The sequence below is a fragment of the Eubalaena glacialis genome, chromosome 5 (genome assembly GCF_028564815.1).
Source record: "Eubalaena glacialis isolate mEubGla1 chromosome 5, mEubGla1.1.hap2.+ XY, whole genome shotgun sequence".
NCBI lineage: Eukaryota > Metazoa > Chordata > Mammalia > Artiodactyla > Balaenidae > Eubalaena > Eubalaena glacialis.
This window is the reverse complement of record NC_083720.1, coordinates 66,565,967-66,586,020: the sequence shown is the minus strand read 5'-3', so window position 1 is coordinate 66,586,020 and position 20,054 is coordinate 66,565,967. Positions and strand designations below refer to the sequence as shown.

Below are 20,054 nucleotides of genomic sequence, written 5' to 3'. Positions count from 1 at the left end.
CAGAGATAAGCCCACGCACATATGGTCACCTTATCTTTGATAAAGGAGGCAAGCATATACAGTGGAGAAAAGACAGCCTCTTCAATAAGTGGTGCTGGGAAAATTGGACAGGTACATGTAAAAGTATGAAATTAGAACACTCCCTGACACCATACACAAAAATAAACTCAAAATGGATTAAAGACCTAAGTGTAAGGCCAGACACTATCAAACTCTTAGAGGAAAACATAGGCAGAACACTGTATGACATAAGTCACAGCAAGATCCTTTTTGACCCAGGTCCTAGAGAAATGGAAATAAAAACACAAATAAACAAATGGGACCTAATGAAACTTAAAAGCTTTTGCACAGCAAAGGAAACCATAAACAAGACCAAAAGACAACCCTCAGAATGGGAGAAAATATTTGCAAATGAAGCAACGGACAAAGGATTACTCTCCAAGATTTACAAGCAGCTCATGCAGCTCAATAACAAAAAAACAAACAACCCAATCCAAAAATGGGCAGAAGACCTAAATAGACATTTCTCCAAAGAAGAGATACAGATTGCCAACAGACACATGAAAGAATGCTCAACATCATTAATCATTAGAGAAATGCAAATCAAAACTACAATGAGGTATCATCTCACACCGGTCAGAATGGCCATCATCAAAAAATCTAGAAACAATAAATGCTGGAGAGGGTGTGGAGAAAAGGGAACACTCTTGCACTGTTGGTGGGAATGTAAATTGATACAGCCACTATGGAGAACAGTATGGAGGTTCCTTAAAAAACTAAAAATAGAACTACCATATGACCCAGCAATCCCACTACTGGGCATATACCCTGAGAAAACCATAATTCAGAAAGAGTCATGTACCAAAATATTCATTGCAGCTCTGTTTACAATAGCCAGGACATGGAAGCAACCTAGGTGTCCATCATCGGATGAATGGATAAAGAAGATGTGGCACATATATACAATGGAATATTACTCAGCCATAAAAAGAAATGAAATGGAGGTGTTTGTAATGAGGTGGATGGAGTTAGAGTCTGTCATACAGAGTGAAGTAAGTCAGAAAGAGAAAAACAAATACAGTATGCTAACACATATATATGGAATCTAAGGAAAAAAAAAAAAAAAAAAAAAAGAGGTCATGAAGAACCTAGTGGCAAGATGGGAATAAAGACACAGACCTACTAGAGAATGGACTTGAGGATATGGGGAGGGGGAGGGGTGAGATGTGACAGGGTGAGAGAGTGTCATGGACATATATACACTACCAAATGTAAAATAGATAACTAGTGGGAAGCAGCCGCATAGCACAGGGAGATCAGCTCGGTGCTTTGTGACCACCTAGAGGGGTGGGATAGGGAGGGTGGGAGGGAGGGAGATGCAAGAGGGAAGAGATATGGCAACATATGTATATGTGTAACTGATTCACTTTGTTGTAAAGCAGAAGCTAGCACACCATTGTAAAGCAATTATACTTCAATAAAGATGTTTAAAAAAAAAAAAAAAAAGAAATCAAACTTAACACCACCAATACTGGGGCAAACTGACCATATATGTCTCTTGATTAGTTCACCAAGGATGACCTAACATCTACTATGCAGTATTTTCACCAAGAAAATTTTAAACTGAATCTAATCATGAAGAAACAATCAGACAAATTAAAATTGTAGGGCAATCTACCAAACAACTGGCGTGGAGTCTTTAAAAATGTCAATAACATGGAAAACAAAAAACAGACTGAGGAAGTCCTCTATATTATAGGAGGCTACAGATTTGGGACAATCAACTAGAACATATGATGCATGACTAGATCCTGGATTGGGGGTGGAACATGGCACAGCTACACAGGACATTTCCATATAACTGGAAAAATCTGAATATGGCCTGTATATTAGACAACATCATTATAACAATGTTAAATATCGTAAAAGTGATAATGTATTGTGATTATGTAGGAGAATGAATTTGTCCTCAAGAGATAAACATGCTGAGGTATGCGAAAGTAAAGCACCACAATGTTTAATGAGACTTATTCTCAAATGGTTCAGCAGAAAGAAATTCTAGAGAGATAAACAAATACGGCCAAATGTTGACGACTGATCAATCTAGGTAAAGGATATATGTACAAATCATATATTGTACAATTCTTTCAACTTCTCTGCAGGTTTTTAATTTTTCAATATAAAAAGCTAGGAAAAAGGATAGTGATAAGAGTACACATGTTGATATGCAAAAGAAAGCTCACTGCAACATTATAATTAAACGTCCATCAATAGAGGGATGGATACATTATGATAAGGTCACACAATACTACACAGCAGGTATAATAAAAAAAAAAACTCAATCCGTCGAGATGAGTAGATCTTGAAAACTGTATTGGGTAAAAATAAAATAAGTGGCTTGGCTGACAATATAGTGTGACACCATGTATGTTCATTTTTTAAGACTCACAAAAAGGATACTATAGACCAATTATGGATGAATGTACAATACACGTAGTAAGGGTATTTTCAAAGCTGGCCAGGATGATGCAGACCAAACTGAAGGATGTTGATTTCCATCAGAAAGGGAGAGAAGAAAGAGAAAAGGATTGGGGATAATGCTAAGGGAGGAACAAAATATATATATATATATATATAAATATATATATATATATATATATATGAAGCACATACAGTAAAATGTTATCACTTGTTACCTACATTCATGGGTACAGGTGTTCGTTATTTTACTCGCAACTTTTTCAATGTGGTTTTCATGATAAACTTTTTATATCAATTATATTTAATCAAGCATTTAATTACAACTGAATTGTAAAACCTATATGTGCTGAACTGATAAACCTATATAACATATAGTATAAAACTTTCTAAAATATATGTAAATTAATTAACCAGAACAATACAGCTATCAATGACAGAGCAGTATTATGGAACCACAGGGTAATAACTGAGGCATGGATTCCATGTCTCCACAATAAAATGTAAGACAAAGAGAAAGCCAAGTTGAGAATTCAAAAATATCCTAGTAGTGCTAAGAGGAGATGACTCCCTAGTATTAGAGTCTGGGGTACTACAACAGATTGAATTTTCCCAAGTGCTACCATCTGGTGATGAAAAGGAAACAAGATGATAAACCAACAAGATACTTTAACGTATATAAAGTACGTGATATTGATTGTAAGAGGCAGGCAGTAGCATTCCTACTGACCCGCAAAGACAAAATACAAGCAGAAAGGGAGAAGGGCATACCACCATAATGCAAACACTCAGAAATCCTGCCTTTATGATAATTCTATAAAAATCCTATCACCTAATTTACTTCTGCATTTTATTAAACATCTGTTGAGCAACTGACATCTAATAAGTATCTATTAGCTTTAATAAATATCTACTGAACAAAGATGTATTATATTCCTGAATGGTCCAGAGGAATCTCAGATTACATCATGCCCTCCCTTTGACAATTATAACAAAGGAATACAAACATAACTGAAACAGGAAAATAAAAATGTTAATGGACATGGCAGTTAGAATTCTTTCCCAAGGTTTTCTTGAAGAATGAATCTAATACAAACATCTATAAATGTGGCACAGATATCCTCAGCCTGCACATTCAGACTCCCTTGAATTTGTGAAAATCTGTCATGACTATAGTCCTACCTTCAGTTTTCTGCTGTAAAACTGTCATCAAATGTTCTATAGCCTCATCCACATGCAGCCCATGGAGGTCTAAAACATTCTGTGGCAGCAGGGAGGCATTGACTTTCTCAAAGATCTCCACAGCAGCAAGGTGATTGGCTTCTTTCATCTTCTGCTCATGGAGACTACCCTTTAATTATAAACATATCATCAGTAATCACTTTTGATATCTGCTACTTAGTAAGCAATGAGGAAACAAATAGTGCCCCAAATAAAAGGAAGAACAAAAAAGGCAACAACAAATGTAAAATTTTAAATAATGCAATGGGCTAATATGCAAGAATGCACCAAAATTTAGGTGAATTTCAGTGGACTAATAACATAGTTCTTAAACTACTAAATCATCATTTCTAACACATTCTCTGATCCAAAAATCATAGGAAAGGGACACTTAAATAAACAACACACATCTCAAGAAGGAATCCACTGGTTTATCTTTTGATAATCCCGAGTCTCAACCCTTTAAAACCTTGTAGTTACCCCTGAAGTCATCCCTCAAGGTTTTTGTCATTATTGCTCACACGGTTATACCTTGAGAAAAAGGTTTGACACCTTTTTCTGCTCCATCATAAAAAAGTAAGCGATATGGAACCACAAAAAAACAAAAAGTAAATCAATCAGGTTTCTTGTAATACCATGCCGAATGAGCCCAGGTAGAAATTTTACTTCCCTGAAAGATATTAATGTAACTTTCTTTTTCTGACTATGATAGTGATACACAACTTAAAATTCAAGCATGATAGAAAGCACAAGACCTCTGTAATCCCACCCTGGGATGGCCAATATTAACATTCTGCTTCCTTTCCTCCAGAAAATTCGTATCTGTTTAGAAGCAGTACTGAATGAGAGAATCCAACCTAAAAGAAAATATGGACTGTCGGAATTCTCAGAACCATACATTTCTTAGATATTAGGATACTTTATATCACTTATACAATGTATATTCCCCAGAATAACTTAATCAAGTCACAGTATGAGTATTATCTGCTTCAAGATTATTCAGACGTTGTAAGTGACAAAGAAAAAATAATTTTCCTCTTTACTTGCTGGGCATAAAACGTGGCAACGTTTTTCTTCCCCATCCGATAAGCTTCTTTTGCCTTGCTATAGCATTCTATCCTCTTCTGCTGGTGCAGGAAAGCCTCTGCCCTGTAGTCATCATACTCTGGGTACTCAAAATCCTGGAAAGATGGCTCGCTTGGTATATCTTCAGTCTCTTTCAATTTCTTTGCCTTTAAGGTGTTACACAATAAGTAAAATACGAACGAAAGTAGAAAGCACAAACTTTACCTTCAAAAAAATGTACATGAAAACTGGGCTCTACTGATTTTTATCTTTCTTCTTAAAAAACAGACTCTCCCTACTGTCTATCTAGTAAGTCATGCACTTAGCAACTATTGTTCACCTTTTCATGCCATAAGGGTACTCCTTCTTTAACCATTCTTATCTTAGAAGATGTTAAAAAGTTCTCTAAAATTACGAAAATTAAAAAAAAAATCAAGCCAAAAGAGAGAATACAAGATATTCAAGGAATAATGCTCATTTATCTAATGCAATATTTTCCAAATTTTAGTTTGTAAATCCATTCAAAGGATCAGTCCAACCACTGAAGGAAGTAATGGCATATTTCAATATTTTTAAAAAACCAATTGATGAAGTAATTGAATAATATTCTTGTTAAAACAGAAAGGCATGTGGAGTAACCATGCCTTATAGTAGGTAGAAAATCATAAGGAGGTTTATGGGCAGTTTTCAATCAGCTGACTACCAACTAGCCGCTATGGTAGTGTAGACTTTTTGAGTTTTCTGAAATATCATCAAGTAGTTGTTACCCATATGGGACCTTAAATTAAAGAAACTAAACTAAGTCTAATTTAAAACACAAGGTTAATGAAAATAATAATTATTACACAAATATGCCTCAACGCTCTCCACCAAATAGAAAAGAATAAAATAAACGCGTCACCATATTCCTAACTCATTACCACAGTCAAAAATCTGTAAATATACAGTCAATTTATTTTTTGCAACAAACCCAAGGCTCTCTCTTACCTAAGAATATTCATAGGACATACATCCTTATGTCACGCTCAGTAGTAAATAATCACAAGCTTCTTTCATATTAACGTTTAAATATTCTGTGAGTATATATGGCTTGCATCCCTGATAAAATCAAAGATTTTCCAGGGAGAGGATAATAAAAACACTTTCTATGACCCTTGAAAAGCCCATAGTGCCTAACAATATGGACATAAACATTTCATAGCTTTAAAGCCTCTCTCTGTTGGTGTTCATACTAAAAAATGCAAATTACATTTGGTTCTCTGGGAAGGGATCCTTCATTTCTTATTTTTAAAAAAGAAGAAACAGGGAATTCCCTGGCGGTCCAGTGGTTAGGACTCGGCACTTTCACTGCCAGAGGCCGGGGTTCAATCCCTAGTGGGGGAACCAAGATCCCGCAAGCCACATGGCGTGGCCAAAAACAGACAGTACATAATGAGAGATACTTTATCAAATAGCTACTCTCTTTTAAAATAAAACCAAAATTTATTTTTACATCCCTTTCATAGTGACATGGTTTACTATAACTGCATTAACAAGGGCCAAGTGAAATACATGCTGCCTAAGAATTTATGTAATTAGTGTCACTTGAAAGTGTGATGTACTATTATACCAAAACCATTTCCAATGGTAAAAACTTGCAAATTTTATTAAAGGCTAAAGGGAAAAAGTAGTAGTAGTAATAAAACACAGTTTTAAGTAAATGTTAGTTTCTTGAACAAAGCAGATAAACCAAAATGTTACTGGTATCATGATACTCCCCTTTAGTATCTCTGATCCCTTGGGATCCTGGGATATCAAAGACAGACTATTCTGCTCACAAATCTTAAAAGATTTTTATCAGTGTTGTGACACCTACCTACGTTTTTTTGAGAAAGGCTTAGAATAATCTCCAGTATAACTTACCCAAATTTACGTTCTGGCCAACATTTACACAACTCACAAAATCCCTTTTCTGATTCCAACATTTTCTAACCATCTCCCACTTTGAGCAAGCACACTTTGTCCCCGTCACTTCCTCTATCGCCATAATGACCAAGAGTGCCTTGCTCTATTATCCGGTGAAAAAGTAATCTTCATTCCCAGTTTGGCACTGAAGGTCTCATCATCATCTTGTACACTCCCTGAATCTTATAATATACTGCACCTATCCATGATGAACACAGGCATCAGTGGTATCACTTGGTTCCTGCTCCGTGTACACACTAACAGATCACATGAAAACCAAAATTACCTAAGTTCTACATATCAGCTAGGTGATGGTGAAATATTCAAAGAAAAAAGGCAACACACAAGTGGTGCTCCACTATCCCTGAGTGGTCTTATTAATAAGTAAGTATAGCAGGATGATTGAGGACTGTTTAAAAAAGAAAAAAAAAAGCCTAAAACGAATACAAGATTAATATACAAAATCAATTGTATTTCTATGTATTTGCAACGTACAATCCAAAAATAAAATTAAGAAACCAATTTCATTTATAATAGCATCAAAAAAACTAAAATGCTTAGAAATAAATTTTAAAAAAGGCATGTAAAACTTATACTCAAAACTACAACACACTGTTGAATGAAATTAAGAGGACCTAAATAAATCGAAAGGTACTCCATATTCATGAATTGGAAGACAATATTGTTAAGATCGCAATACTCCTCAAATTGATCCACAGGCTCAACACAATCCCCATGAAAATTCCAACTGGCTTCTTTGCAGAAATTGACAAGCTGATCCTAAAATTCACATGGAAATGCAAGGGGACCAGAATAGACAAAATAATCCTGAAAATAGTTGAAAACTCACACTTCCTAATTTCAAAACTTACTACAAAGCTACAGTAATCAAGACTGCAGTACTGGCATAATGAGAGACATACAGATCAATGGAATGAAACTGAGGGTCTAGTGATAAATTTATAGTCAATTCATTTTCAACTAGGGTGCTAAGAAAATTCAATGGGGAAAAGCAGTCTTTGCAACAAGTGGTGCTGTGACAACTGGATATCCACGTGCAAAAGAATGAACCTGGACCCCTATCTCACACCATATACAAAAATTAACCCAAAATAGATCAAAGCTCTAAATGTAAGCACTAAAACTATAAAACTCTTAGAAGAAAACTCGGGTGTAAATCCTCATGACCTTGGATTAGGCAATAGTTTCTTAGATATGACACCAAAAGTACATCCAACAAAAGAAAAAAGAAGAATTGCACGTGACCAATTTTTAAAACTTTTGTGCTTCAAAGGACATCATCAAAAAAGTGAAAAGACAACCCTTGGAACGGGAAAAATTCTGCAAGTCATATGTCTGATAAGGGTCTTGTATGTAGACTATATAAAAATTCATACAACTAGAGAATTTTTTAAATTGTAATGGGTAATGGATATTAATAGACATTTCTTCAAAGAAGATATACAAATGGCCAGTAAGCACATGAAAAGATGCTCAACATCACCAGTAATCAGGGAAATGCAAATCAAAATCACAATGAGATACCACTTCTGTATTAGCCATGTCTTTTATTTCCTGTATTCTGATGCTTTGACATCTGGGGCCTTGCTGACCCCTGGAGACACAGCACCCACCACCTTGGGGTTAGCTAATTCCTAGAGATAGGAAACAACTCACTTGCTAGAACACTTTATATATGCAAACCATCCAGTCTAGAGCCCATACCCCCAACCACCTTCTTTATGGGGCTCTCACTCTCTGGCCACCATCTATATACCCTGATCACTGAAGCCAGGTACCAGAAGACTAGGGACAGTTCCTATGCCCCAGAGCCCGCTGAAATTATTCAAACTAGTCCATCCTAAACCTGCTATTTACTCTGCCTTGCCCAGTCCTTCCCGCAGACACCACAAAAAAGGCTCTTGCCCACATTTCCCCCCTACTTCCTTTGCCTCCTTGACCCTGGTGCTTCCTCATGTGGCTTTGGGCCATGCCTCCCATTTCTAGGGATCTGTGAGTATAATAAACTTCCTTCACAACATTTCCATCTCTGGGTGTCTTACCATACCTGATTAAAACAAATCCCAGTACCCATAAAACAACTTCACACCCACTAGGATGGCTAAAATCAAAAAGACAGATGATAACAAGTGTCAGAGAGGATGTGGAGAAATTGTAACCCTCATACACTGCTGATGGAAATGCAAAAGAATGTAGCCATTTGGGGAAAATGCTTGGTAGCTTCTCAAATGGCTAAACATTTCCACCCACATTATTTATGCCCTAAGACCCATCATATTACACCCACGGCTATTCAATTAAGCCTCATACTCTACTGTGTAGTCTACACATAAAAAGTTACAGAAATTCCAATGCTTGTTGTGCACAAAGGCTTTAATGAAAAAAATATAATCAGCTATAAGTTCACTATTTTGAGCAAACAGATATTCTAAACCAAATATGCTATTGGTGGTTAAATTTCCAGTCTATGAAAAATGGTGAGAAATAATCATTAAACTATCTAACAAACCAATGATATTTTCACACACAATTATTTACCATTACTGTAAAAAATTAAGTAGCTCTATACCTTTTTCTCCTTAGACTTCTGTGCAGTATGAGAAGTGACATTCTCATTTTGGTGAACAAACTCTTGTGCTACCACTGTTTTTACAGGGTCTCCTTCAAGAACACAATTTAGAAATTGCACTGTGTGTTCTAATGAATAGCTGTAGAGAGTTGAAGTACAAATATGAGGTCAATAAATGAAAATAAAAGTTATGTGGAAACATTAACATAAGCAATCTTTCAAAATCTTAGAAGAATATGAAAAATTGGCTCACTTCTAAGTTTTAAACATGAAAATTAAATGCTCATTGTGTATCTCAAGACTCAAGAATGAACAGAGGGAAAGTGTCAAGTTAGAGGCTCTCAAAAACTAATTTTTTAAATGAATACCAAAAAGTAACATATTGATAATTAATTCATTTTCTTATCTTTTATTCCAGGTAAATTTTCCACAAATCTTTCTTTCATCTTATCACCTATACTTAAGTCCCTTGTTGGATTCACACATGGTTTCAGTTTCCTTCAAACATCAAAAGCAAACAATAAATCCTTAAACTGACATTTTTATCCTGTCAAATTTTACATTTTACTTATACCATGGCGTTCTACTCAAAGAAATTCTAAGCAGGGATATAGAAAGGAAAAACTAAAACACTACTCTACCTCCCACCCCTACATTATTTAGGCATATTTTCATGGTGATACTATATTATGTGGAATATGAAATTCTACAAAATTTGACAAACACCTGAAACGCTACTGTCCCCGTATCCAAAGAAACTCATTCCAAAGCAAATTATAAATGATTTTACACTGCTCATTATTTCAGACTATTTATGCCTCTGATCTTTTCCAATGGCCAGATAATGAAGAGCTGACCACAAAGGACTGTTTTTGAAATGTGATAAATAGTTATCCAAAATACTGTGATATTTTGCTCTTCTTCAATTTATTAAAGACAACCCTTGAAGGGGAACCATTTGGGACTACCAATTCTCCTTAAGCACTCTCATCTTGCCGCCTCACATATGCTCAACAAATAGGGGTTTCTAGGGGCTAGAAGCTACCAGAAATTAACCACATCCTAACTAGTTCTTAAAATCACCTGGCTTGCCCACTCCTAGGGCTGGAAGCCAGTCTCCACCACAGGTGTTGTTAGCAGTGCGTGGCCCTGGAAGATGACACTGCAGGCATATACTGCAGTAACTGAACGAACCTACCCTTCTTACCGGGGTGAAACTGAAGCTACTGGTAACTGAGACAATTATCCAGCTGTTGGCAGACAAATGGAGGTAATCATTTAATACCATAATACCTGCCCCGAGGGGCCTGACTGACCAATCACTCTGAGCATCGAGAGGAAGGACTCAACTCAGTCCCCTTACCTTGCCTGGGGAACCACAACTCTGGGTAATTTCACATCAGGGCTTCTTGCCCTAGGTCCCCATAGAAGAGAGTTGCCATATGCCAGCACCACCCTCCTAACCCCCAGTGCCTTGGGATATTTTAACACATAACTCTAAGAAAACAGCTGTTTAGGTAGCAAAAATAAATAGAAAAGTTGTGGATTGAAATAATACCATGAAAAACTTGATTCAAGTGACATATTTAGAACTCTGCATACTCAGCAGAGAATATTCTTTTTCAAAAGCACTTTCAGGGACTTCCCTGGTGGTCCAGTGGTTGCGAATCCACCTTCCAATGCAGGGGACGTGGGTTCAATCCCTGGTTGGGAACTAAGATCCCACAGGCCGCGGGGCAACTAAGCCCACGTGCTGCAACTACTGAGCCTGCGCGGTCTGCAGCCCGCGAGCCACAACTAGAGAGAAGTCAGCACGCTGCAACGAAAGATCCCGCATGCTGCAACTAAGAAGCCAAATAAATAAGTAAATAAATATTTTTTTAAAAAGGCACTTTGTGCAATATTTATAATAACTGATCATGTATTAAACCACAAAGAAAATCTCAACTTCCAAAAAGTAGGACTCTTTCAGGCTGCATTCTTATACCCCAACACAACAAAACAAACAGTAATCCCCACCCCCCCACCAAACTATCAAACCATTTGGAAAATATAAAACTCTTGGATAAATGAGAAAGTCAAAGTGAATTAGAGATTATTTAGAAAAAAATGAAAATACTACATATCAAAATCAAAACATTACATATATATCAAAAACATTATACAGAAAAAAATTCACACCCTTAAGTATATTTGTTATTAAAGATTGAAAGGAAACAAACTAACCAAGGAATTGAAAACATAACAAATTTAAAGAGAAAGGAACCATCAAAAATAGAAAAGAATCACCAAAAATAAATAATTAGAGAATATAAAACAGACTTTGATCAATAAACCAAGAGCCTGTTCTTTAAAAGGGCCAATCTGATAAACAGCAAAAACAAAGAAAATAGAAAAAAAAATAAGGAAAAGAAAAAAGGACATGATCAAATACAAAACAATGTTTTTAATTACCACAGAATATTATATACAACTTAACAATAATAAACCTGATGATTTTCTAGAAGACAAAACTACCAGATAAGACTTATGGAAAAAAAGCAAACATCTGAATAAAGCAATAACCCTAAAAAGATAGTGAAAAGACCTTCTCCCTAAAGAAAAGCAAAGAGACCTTCCCCCTAAAAAGGCACAACCCCAGAACCTTCAAGGTACTAATTTATTTAAACTTTCCAGAGCACAGAGAAAAATGGCAGTCTTGCCAGGTTCTTTTATTAAGCCAAACACCAAATGAAACCCTAACACCAAAATCTGACAAAGATATCACAGACTTATCTCATTTAACTACTGTTACAAAAATCCTGAAATCAATTCTGACACTACATTAAAGGAAAAAAACAAAACCTGAAAGATTTTTTTATTCCAGAAATTACTGTGACTGACATGAAATATACTAATAAACTAAAGAAAAAAAATCTATATTGGATTCTCCAAAGATTCTAAAAAGGCATCTATTTAAAACAACTCTTGCTAAAATAGGAATTTAAGGAATACATTAAGATCAAAAGTATGTATTACTCAAACCAGAAGCATTCCTAACATACTAAGCATCGAAACACACTACAACACCACAATAATTAAAACAAGATGGTGGAAACTTAGGACCAAATAGCTCAATGGAATCAAAGAGTCTATAAAAGAAAATGTATATTTGAGAATGTAGTAAATATTAGTAATTATATGTTATATCAGTGGGTAAAGGTGACCTATTCATCCAGTTAATCATTTGGAAAAAACAATTAAGTTAAACTCTACTTCATACCATACACATAAAAATGCTAGATAAACTTTTTAAATTTAACTACTAAAAATACTGCAGAATATATTTTCATAATATTGGGGTAGGACAGATTTTCTTAAAAAGTGATAAAACTCAGAACCAATAAGGGAAAAGACTTTCTGATAAAACATGAATTAAAATATGTATATGGCTATGTCAGGAAAAATTACTATAATCTATATTAACAAAGATAACTACACATGATATATATAGAGTTCTCACAGATCTAGAAAGAAATACAAACAGCCAAAAGGAAGACAGACAAAGGGTAAGCAATTAATATAAAAAGAAATTAATGGAAAAAAAGCTCAACCTCAGTAGTAATAAGGAAAATAAAAATTTAAACAGCAATGAAATATTTTTCGCACCAGACTGGCAAAAAATTAAAAGATTCTTAATATCCAGGGCAGGTTACGCTATCAGTGCATATAACTAATAAGGAAAGCCCTTTTAAAAGGAAATTTGGCATTAGCTGTAAAAAAATTTAATGTACACACTCTGGACCAGCAATTTCACTTTTAGGAACTAGCCTACAATAACATTCACCCATGCACACAAAAATGTATGTTCAGGGCTTCCCTGGTGGCGCAGGGGTTGAGAATCTGCCTGCCAATGCAGGGGACACGGGTTCGAGCCCTGGTCTGGGAAGATCCCACATGCCGCGGAACAACTAGGCCCGTGAGCCACAATTACTGAGCCTGCGCGTCTGGAGCCTGTGCTCCACAACAAGAGAGGCCGCGATAATGAGAGGCCCGCGCACCGCGATGAAGAGTGGCCCCCACTTGCCGCAACTAGAGAAAGCCCTCGCACAGAAACGAAGACCCAACACAGCCATAAATAAATAAATAAATAAATAACAAAGTGATTGTTTAAAAAAAAAAAAAAAATGTATGTTCAAGGGTGCTCAGTGCAACATGGTTTCCAACTTTTATGACAGTTAAAAAGCCCATAAACAGAGCATGTTTAAAGAAACTACGGTACTTTAAGAAATCACTTAAGAATACTATGGAATACTCTGTAGACTTTAAAAAGAAAAGAGCAGATCACAAAGTATGGACAGAAAAAATAAATAACAGTAAAACTACAAAATAGTCCATAAAACACAACCTATTTTTGTGTTTATATAGACACAAAAGCAAATAGGTACACATGTACACACATACATTAGTGTACGTATATGAGAAAAAACTGAGGAGGAATATGAACCAATTGACAGAAACTCCTCACTTTCTACATTATTGCATTTAAATGGTTTATAATATACCTATATTATTTTTGTTAACAGAAAAATAAAAATAAGAGATTAAAATGCATGACATATGCTTTCAATGACATCACAACAGAAGCTACACACAATCCTTCTAGCACTCACTTGTGGTCCTTGAAAATGTCCACCAGAAAATTTTGGTTAATGGCTGGAAATATCTTAAAGAGCTGCTTCTCCTTTAGTTTAGTGGCACAATCTTTTTCAAATATAAGCAGCTCCCTTTTCTAAAACAAACAAAAAAAAGACAAAAACCATCTTTATGATGGAATTTACAATACTAGTTATGCTGACCCAAAAGCATGGTTATTTTATTGCAAAAAGACTAATAATTTAAAAGCAGTCACAGACTTTCTTCACTGATTGAAGGCTGAAATTAGTAATATAAGTATTCTTGCACAATTTATTTATATCCCATTTTTTACTAAGTATTTGAAGCTGTTCATTAACACACACACACATACACACAATCACACATATACATATATGTGTGTGCATGTGTATATATACTCTCACATATACACACCCAACACATTCAATCATATTATACAAAAAAGGATGTATATATATATATATATATATATATATATAAACAGGATATAAATAAATGAAGTCAGAGAGTAGAGAAAATAAAGGTAAGAATATAGGATAAAGCTAGCAAGTAAAATTAGTATATAAATGCATGCCACAAAATCCTGTACAATTGCTAAAGGTGGGCCACAAATTCAGTTCTTAGCTTCTTAGTGGCCAAAGCAAAGGGGGAAACAAAGATTCTCAGTGTCCATAAAATAAAAACAAACCAGTTGCTCAGGAGAAGTACAGCTTTTTCTGGTACTGAGACCTGAGAGAAATTTCTCCCATGGGTCCTCATAAAAGGGACACTGTGTGATGCTGTGAACAACGTCCTCAAAAACATATTCTCCTCAATGGGCAGAAACTACAATGTACAAATAAGTTGCAAATTCAGGTTGACAGAAAATCTTAAAATTCACATTAAAAATTTTTTTTCACAAACATATTTACTCCAAAGTAATTGTATGAGAATTGTTACTAATTGTTATTTTTTCAAAGTCATATTTGGATTGTTTAAATAGCCAAACCGAAAGAGCTTTCCTAAAATGTGCCATTTTAATTCTAATTGAGGAATATGGCAATCATTCTTAAAGTGATTTCTAACTCTAAGACAATTTACTGACATTGTGATTTAACTATGTAATATTTTTGTTTATTCCAAAAATCCTAATGTCTGAAAAATAACTTCCTATAAAATTTCAAAGGTGTCTCTGAAAATATAAAAATTACAATAATTTAGGAAAATCCTGGAATAGTTATTGGTTTTGAAGCCTAACCATATTTAGGCCATTTATAACACCAAACAACAATAAAAAAAGAACCACATAGGTGACAATCTGACCAGTAAAAAGGACTGATCAGACATCACAAGAGTGATGAAAACAAGCCACCTCGAGAATTTTAAATATTCACATCTTATTTAAGATATACATTATAATCCGACCTTACTAAAAAATTCAGTAATCAGATTTACTACCAATCTGCCAGATCATAGAGTTTCTAAACTACAAATTCTAAGGTCCCATCAAGAAACTGAAAACTCATAACCGTAATCATGTTACAATTAATTATCCTATTCATACATTATGCCTAATGTTTATTTTATATGCTTTGTTTTAAAAGAATTTAAATGATATTTCTCCTTTGGGAAATTCTCTTACTGAGAAATTTCTCCACAAATTCTCACAACTGAGGCTCTAAGGGGGAATACCCTCGGGATGAAGAGTACAGCTTCTATTACCAAACCCATGGACAGAAAAGCAAAAATCACTGATAGAAAAAAAAAAATTTAAGTTGGAAAGTCAAAGAAACTTTTTTGTTCATTATTATACTAAGAGATTAAAAGGCAGGTTAGAACCATAAAGATAAGTTTCAGTAGAGGAAAATGGCATTTCAACAAAAAGTGTCACACCATTTGAGCATAAGTTCTAGGCTTTCCTTATTTTTTAAGAAAATCTATTTCTCCAATTTATTACATATGTGAATTGAAGAAGGATATTTGAAACAACACTAAATTATAAGATCCTACTGAAGAGATTCTTCTTTGGATTATGTAAACATGCAAAGATGGTAATGGTAGCTTATTTCCAACTTAATTAACAAGATAACTGGGGGAAATAAATATGAAGGTAGAAGAATCCCATCATTCTTTCTATGCCCCAATTCTATGTATTTCAGCCAATATAAAGGTGTTCCTTTGAGCAGTCAAATGAGTGAAAAAAGAGGATAAAATGCTTTAAGATCACCAACTAAGAAATTTTTTTCCCTTGAGAATTGGACTAAATAACCTCTAAGGTCTTTTCCCTTTTGATTCTGAAATTCTCTAATACTAATTTTCAGAATTACAAAAAAGGTTAAGAAAAAGAAATGCAAAATAAACCAAATTCTCTTACGGCTTCATATAATTAGATATGTTGAATAAAGAACAAAAATTAAGTTCAAAGCAAAGTGAAATATCTGTTTGAACTTGTTTAATTGAAAAGTTAGATAAAAAAGAAGAGTACTTAATTTCAGATTCATAAGTTTCTAAAATTTTTCTCTAAAAAATTTTGTTTCAAAGATGGACAATTCTTTAATAGCAAGTGTCATTTCTTATTACTAACTTAAAAATGAAATTATCTTCAAAGGAAATATTTCTTTCATGTTTTTCTAGAATTAAAAAATTACAGAAGTAAATGTTAAAGATAAGATATATACACCTGCAAAATTAAATCTAAAACAACAGATTTAACATAAATTGGCTTACTGTTATAGAATATCAACTAATTTTCCAGAAGCAAAGACCTCCAACTTCAAACTACATTTAAAACATTTTTCAATTTTAACATTAACTTCAATCAGGTTAAAATACAGATTTCAGACTAGGAAAAGTAGAATCAAATGAAAATCAAAAAGTAAACATATGATTAAATTAGAGTCAGAGACAAAGGCTTAATATTTATACTAACTCATACCAAATCATGCTTTTCCTGTAAGGCAATTTCTTCTGACATTATTTCTCTGAGTGATACTTTTTTAGTATGAGTGTTCCAATGATCCAATAAGGGTAGCATTTCAGGTGCTGCTAAAGTCTTCAGTAATTTTTTGCCCGTTCTCTGAGATGATTTTTGTTCTGGATTATCAAGACCAACATGCCCAACCAGGGAAGGATCTACAAAAGCAGTATCAATAGTGTCAGACCATCAACAATAAATGTACAAATTAGGCATTATTCATTCTGTTACATCTACCTCAGAGAGACCCAGAAAACATGATTTTTTACTCTTTGTTTATAAATACAATATTCCAAGTTGTATTTCAAAGTTTCAAAATACATCTTCACATAATCGCAAGCAAGTATAAATGCAGAAATATTCAAATGAACAATGATCTGGGTATTACTGTAAATCAACTCAATGCTTCCCCACTCTTTTTCATATCACATCAACACAGAGAAAACAGTGACACACATATACACTGGTAAACAGAGGAAGCTGCAGTCAGCCAGAAGTGAGCAGCTTTGGTCAGCTCTGCTTGGCCACTCCAAGAACTGAAAGGATGAATATTTCTGCAAATCTATAACCCATTGGAGGCCTACAATAAATATGGAACAAGTGATATTCAACATAAGGAAGGAACTAAACATTCTAAGAAGTTCATAATAACAAGACTTAATGTACAATATTTCAGCTTTTCTAAGAGCAACACATTCTGATATACTCCTTTGACTTCCTGGAGAGTGAAGAAATAGCAAATACTGTTATCTGAATAACTCTGATACTCTTTGGGAACCTCTAGCTCTCAAACAGCTTTAGCTCTTGAAGCTACAACACAGGTCTGAACTAAAGTTAAGAATCTTCACTCTAACAATCTTCAACCTGGAGTCCTAGTACGGAGTGAACAAGAGAGGCATCTGGAGGAACTCAGGCATAAAAGGAGGACCCTGTAACAGGTCTGCCACCCTGCACTAACCACTTACGACAACGCTATCTAAGAAATCTTCTGGAATCAATTATTTTCAATTTGGCAGATGTAATCAAAAAGCAGGTTGACTTTTGTGCTCTAATTATATTAACATCAATAAAAAATTTGAAAAACCAAGTAATATTTCAATGATGCTCTCAAACACAGGAATATTTTATTGCTCTCAAACCAGAACAGTTTCCCTTCATTCAGAGCAAAATCATAAACAGGAAACACCCTGACTATGTGCATTAGAGCACACCTTGGGTGTTCCACAGCACTCCTGGTTTTTTTTTTTTTAATTGAAATATAGTTGATTTATAATGTGTTAGTTTTCAGGTGTTAACTGAAAGTTAAATGATATTATAGGGGCTTTTTTCTTCTTTAAGCTTTATTTTCTTTTGTATCAATATTAAATGTTCAAACTTTTATTTGCAAATCAAACTTCTTGGGTAACATATTTTGTGGAAGTATATTTAAAATGAGTTAAGATTCAGGGACTTCCCTGGCCTGCTCCCAGTGCAGGGGGCCCAGGTTCGATCCCTGGTCAGGGACATAGATTCCGCATGCCACAACTAAAAGACCCCTCATGCCGCAACTAAAGATCCCGCACACCTCAACAAAGATCCCACATGTGGCAACGAAGATCCCGCGTGCCACAACTAAGACCTGGCACAGCCAAATAAACAAACACTTAAAAAAAAAAAAAAAAAGAGTTAAAATTCATACACACACACCAAGTTTCAACATCAAGACAAGAACATTAGAAGTGAAAATATGTGTTTTACCGTGCATTAATTTGCCACAGGATACCTCTTCTTGTCTTTGTCGCTCCTAAACACAGAGGCAGAACAGGGGATTGGCAAAGGAGGGTGCATTAGAAAACAAGCTTATATTATTTTTCTCTAGTAATCATTTCTCCCTGTAAAACTATCAATCATTCTTGCTAAATCTAATAAAACTAGATAAATATAATTATAAATTGATTCCATCTATATATTTTTTCTACTTATAGAGCTCTTATGTTGTGATTTTTTAAAAACTGTTTATGAAACTTAATTAGCACTGCAAGTCTTTAAGGAGTAAAAAACTATTTATGATTTTTTTCCCTAAAAAAAAAAAAATCAACAATCATATTGAGCTCTGTCATTAATTATATAATTTGGCCAGTCCGGAAATAACCTAAAATACTGGAAGGAGAAAAAAAAATCAGTAACCTGTTAACTGGTAAAATTAATTCTCTCTCCAAGTCAAAATTCAATAGAATCTTTCATATAACAGATTTTATTGAAGAGCAAAGGTGACAAAATGTACACAAAAGGAGCTTTCTTTAAAAAGAAGCCTACCGGACTTCCCTGGTGGTGAAGTGGTTGGAAATCCGCCTGCCAATGCAGGGGACACGGGTTTGATCCCTGGTCTGGGAAGATCCCACAAAAAAAAAAAAAAAAAAAAAATAAAAAAAAAAAAAAAAAATAAAAAGAAGCCTACCAACCATTACAGATTCTTTCCATTTTTCATGAATCACTTTAGCCAGATTCAGATCTATATGAACCACACAATCCTCAACTGTTAGGGACCCTTGTGAGGGGGGGAAGAAAAGAAAAGAAAATATGATCATTACTCATTATACATTTGCAGAAAACATACTCAACTACCTTATGTATCATAAAACTAATTTGTATTTTTAATTACTAACCTATGTCTCTAGTTCTAAATCTCTTGGAATATTTTTATGTAATATGTCACTGTTTTCACACTTCTTGGCAGGTACAATTATATTATGTTTCATATATTTAAGTTATTCATGTCCATTAGACTAAATATATTTAATATATTCATTTCCATTAGTCAAGACTTTCCAGTAGGCGTACTCTAAGGAATTATCTTGCCTTAAGTGTATCTGGAGTAGCACCGAAGGATTCAAAAAGATGTGTCTGTGCAAATAAGTATGAGATAAATACCAGAGAAAACTTCCAGTATATGCACAAGATGAATACAAAGTCCATCTAAATACTCTCTATTTCTTCAAATTATATACTTAAAAATCTTCTACAAACACACTGTGTCAAAAATAATAAGGTAGGCAACACAAATTACTTTTACACTTCGATTAACATAAAATAATTTTAAAATTGAACTAGACTCTCTATCTATATTCTATTTACACAAAGATACACATATAAGTAATTTACTTTTTC

General features: G+C 34.4%; 1 protein-coding gene across 2 annotated transcripts in view; it reads right to left on the bottom strand.

The window, feature by feature from the left end:
• N4BP2 (NEDD4 binding protein 2) overlaps nt 1-20,054 on the bottom strand; it is a 109,897-nt gene that overhangs the window by 36,185 nt on the left and 53,658 nt on the right. For both annotated transcript variants that reach the window (XM_061192192.1, XM_061192191.1), the window contains 7 exons: nt 19,349-19,434; nt 18,645-18,690; nt 16,869-17,065; nt 13,951-14,069; nt 9,299-9,437; nt 4,743-4,931; nt 3,661-3,829 (listed from right to left, as the gene is read on the bottom strand). In XM_061192192.1, the coding sequence (XP_061048175.1) occupies nt 3,661-3,829; nt 4,743-4,931; nt 9,299-9,437; nt 13,951-14,069; nt 16,869-17,065; nt 18,645-18,690; nt 19,349-19,434 (945 nt within the window). The remainder of the gene's footprint in view (nt 1-3,660; nt 3,830-4,742; nt 4,932-9,298; nt 9,438-13,950; nt 14,070-16,868; nt 17,066-18,644; nt 18,691-19,348; nt 19,435-20,054) is intronic.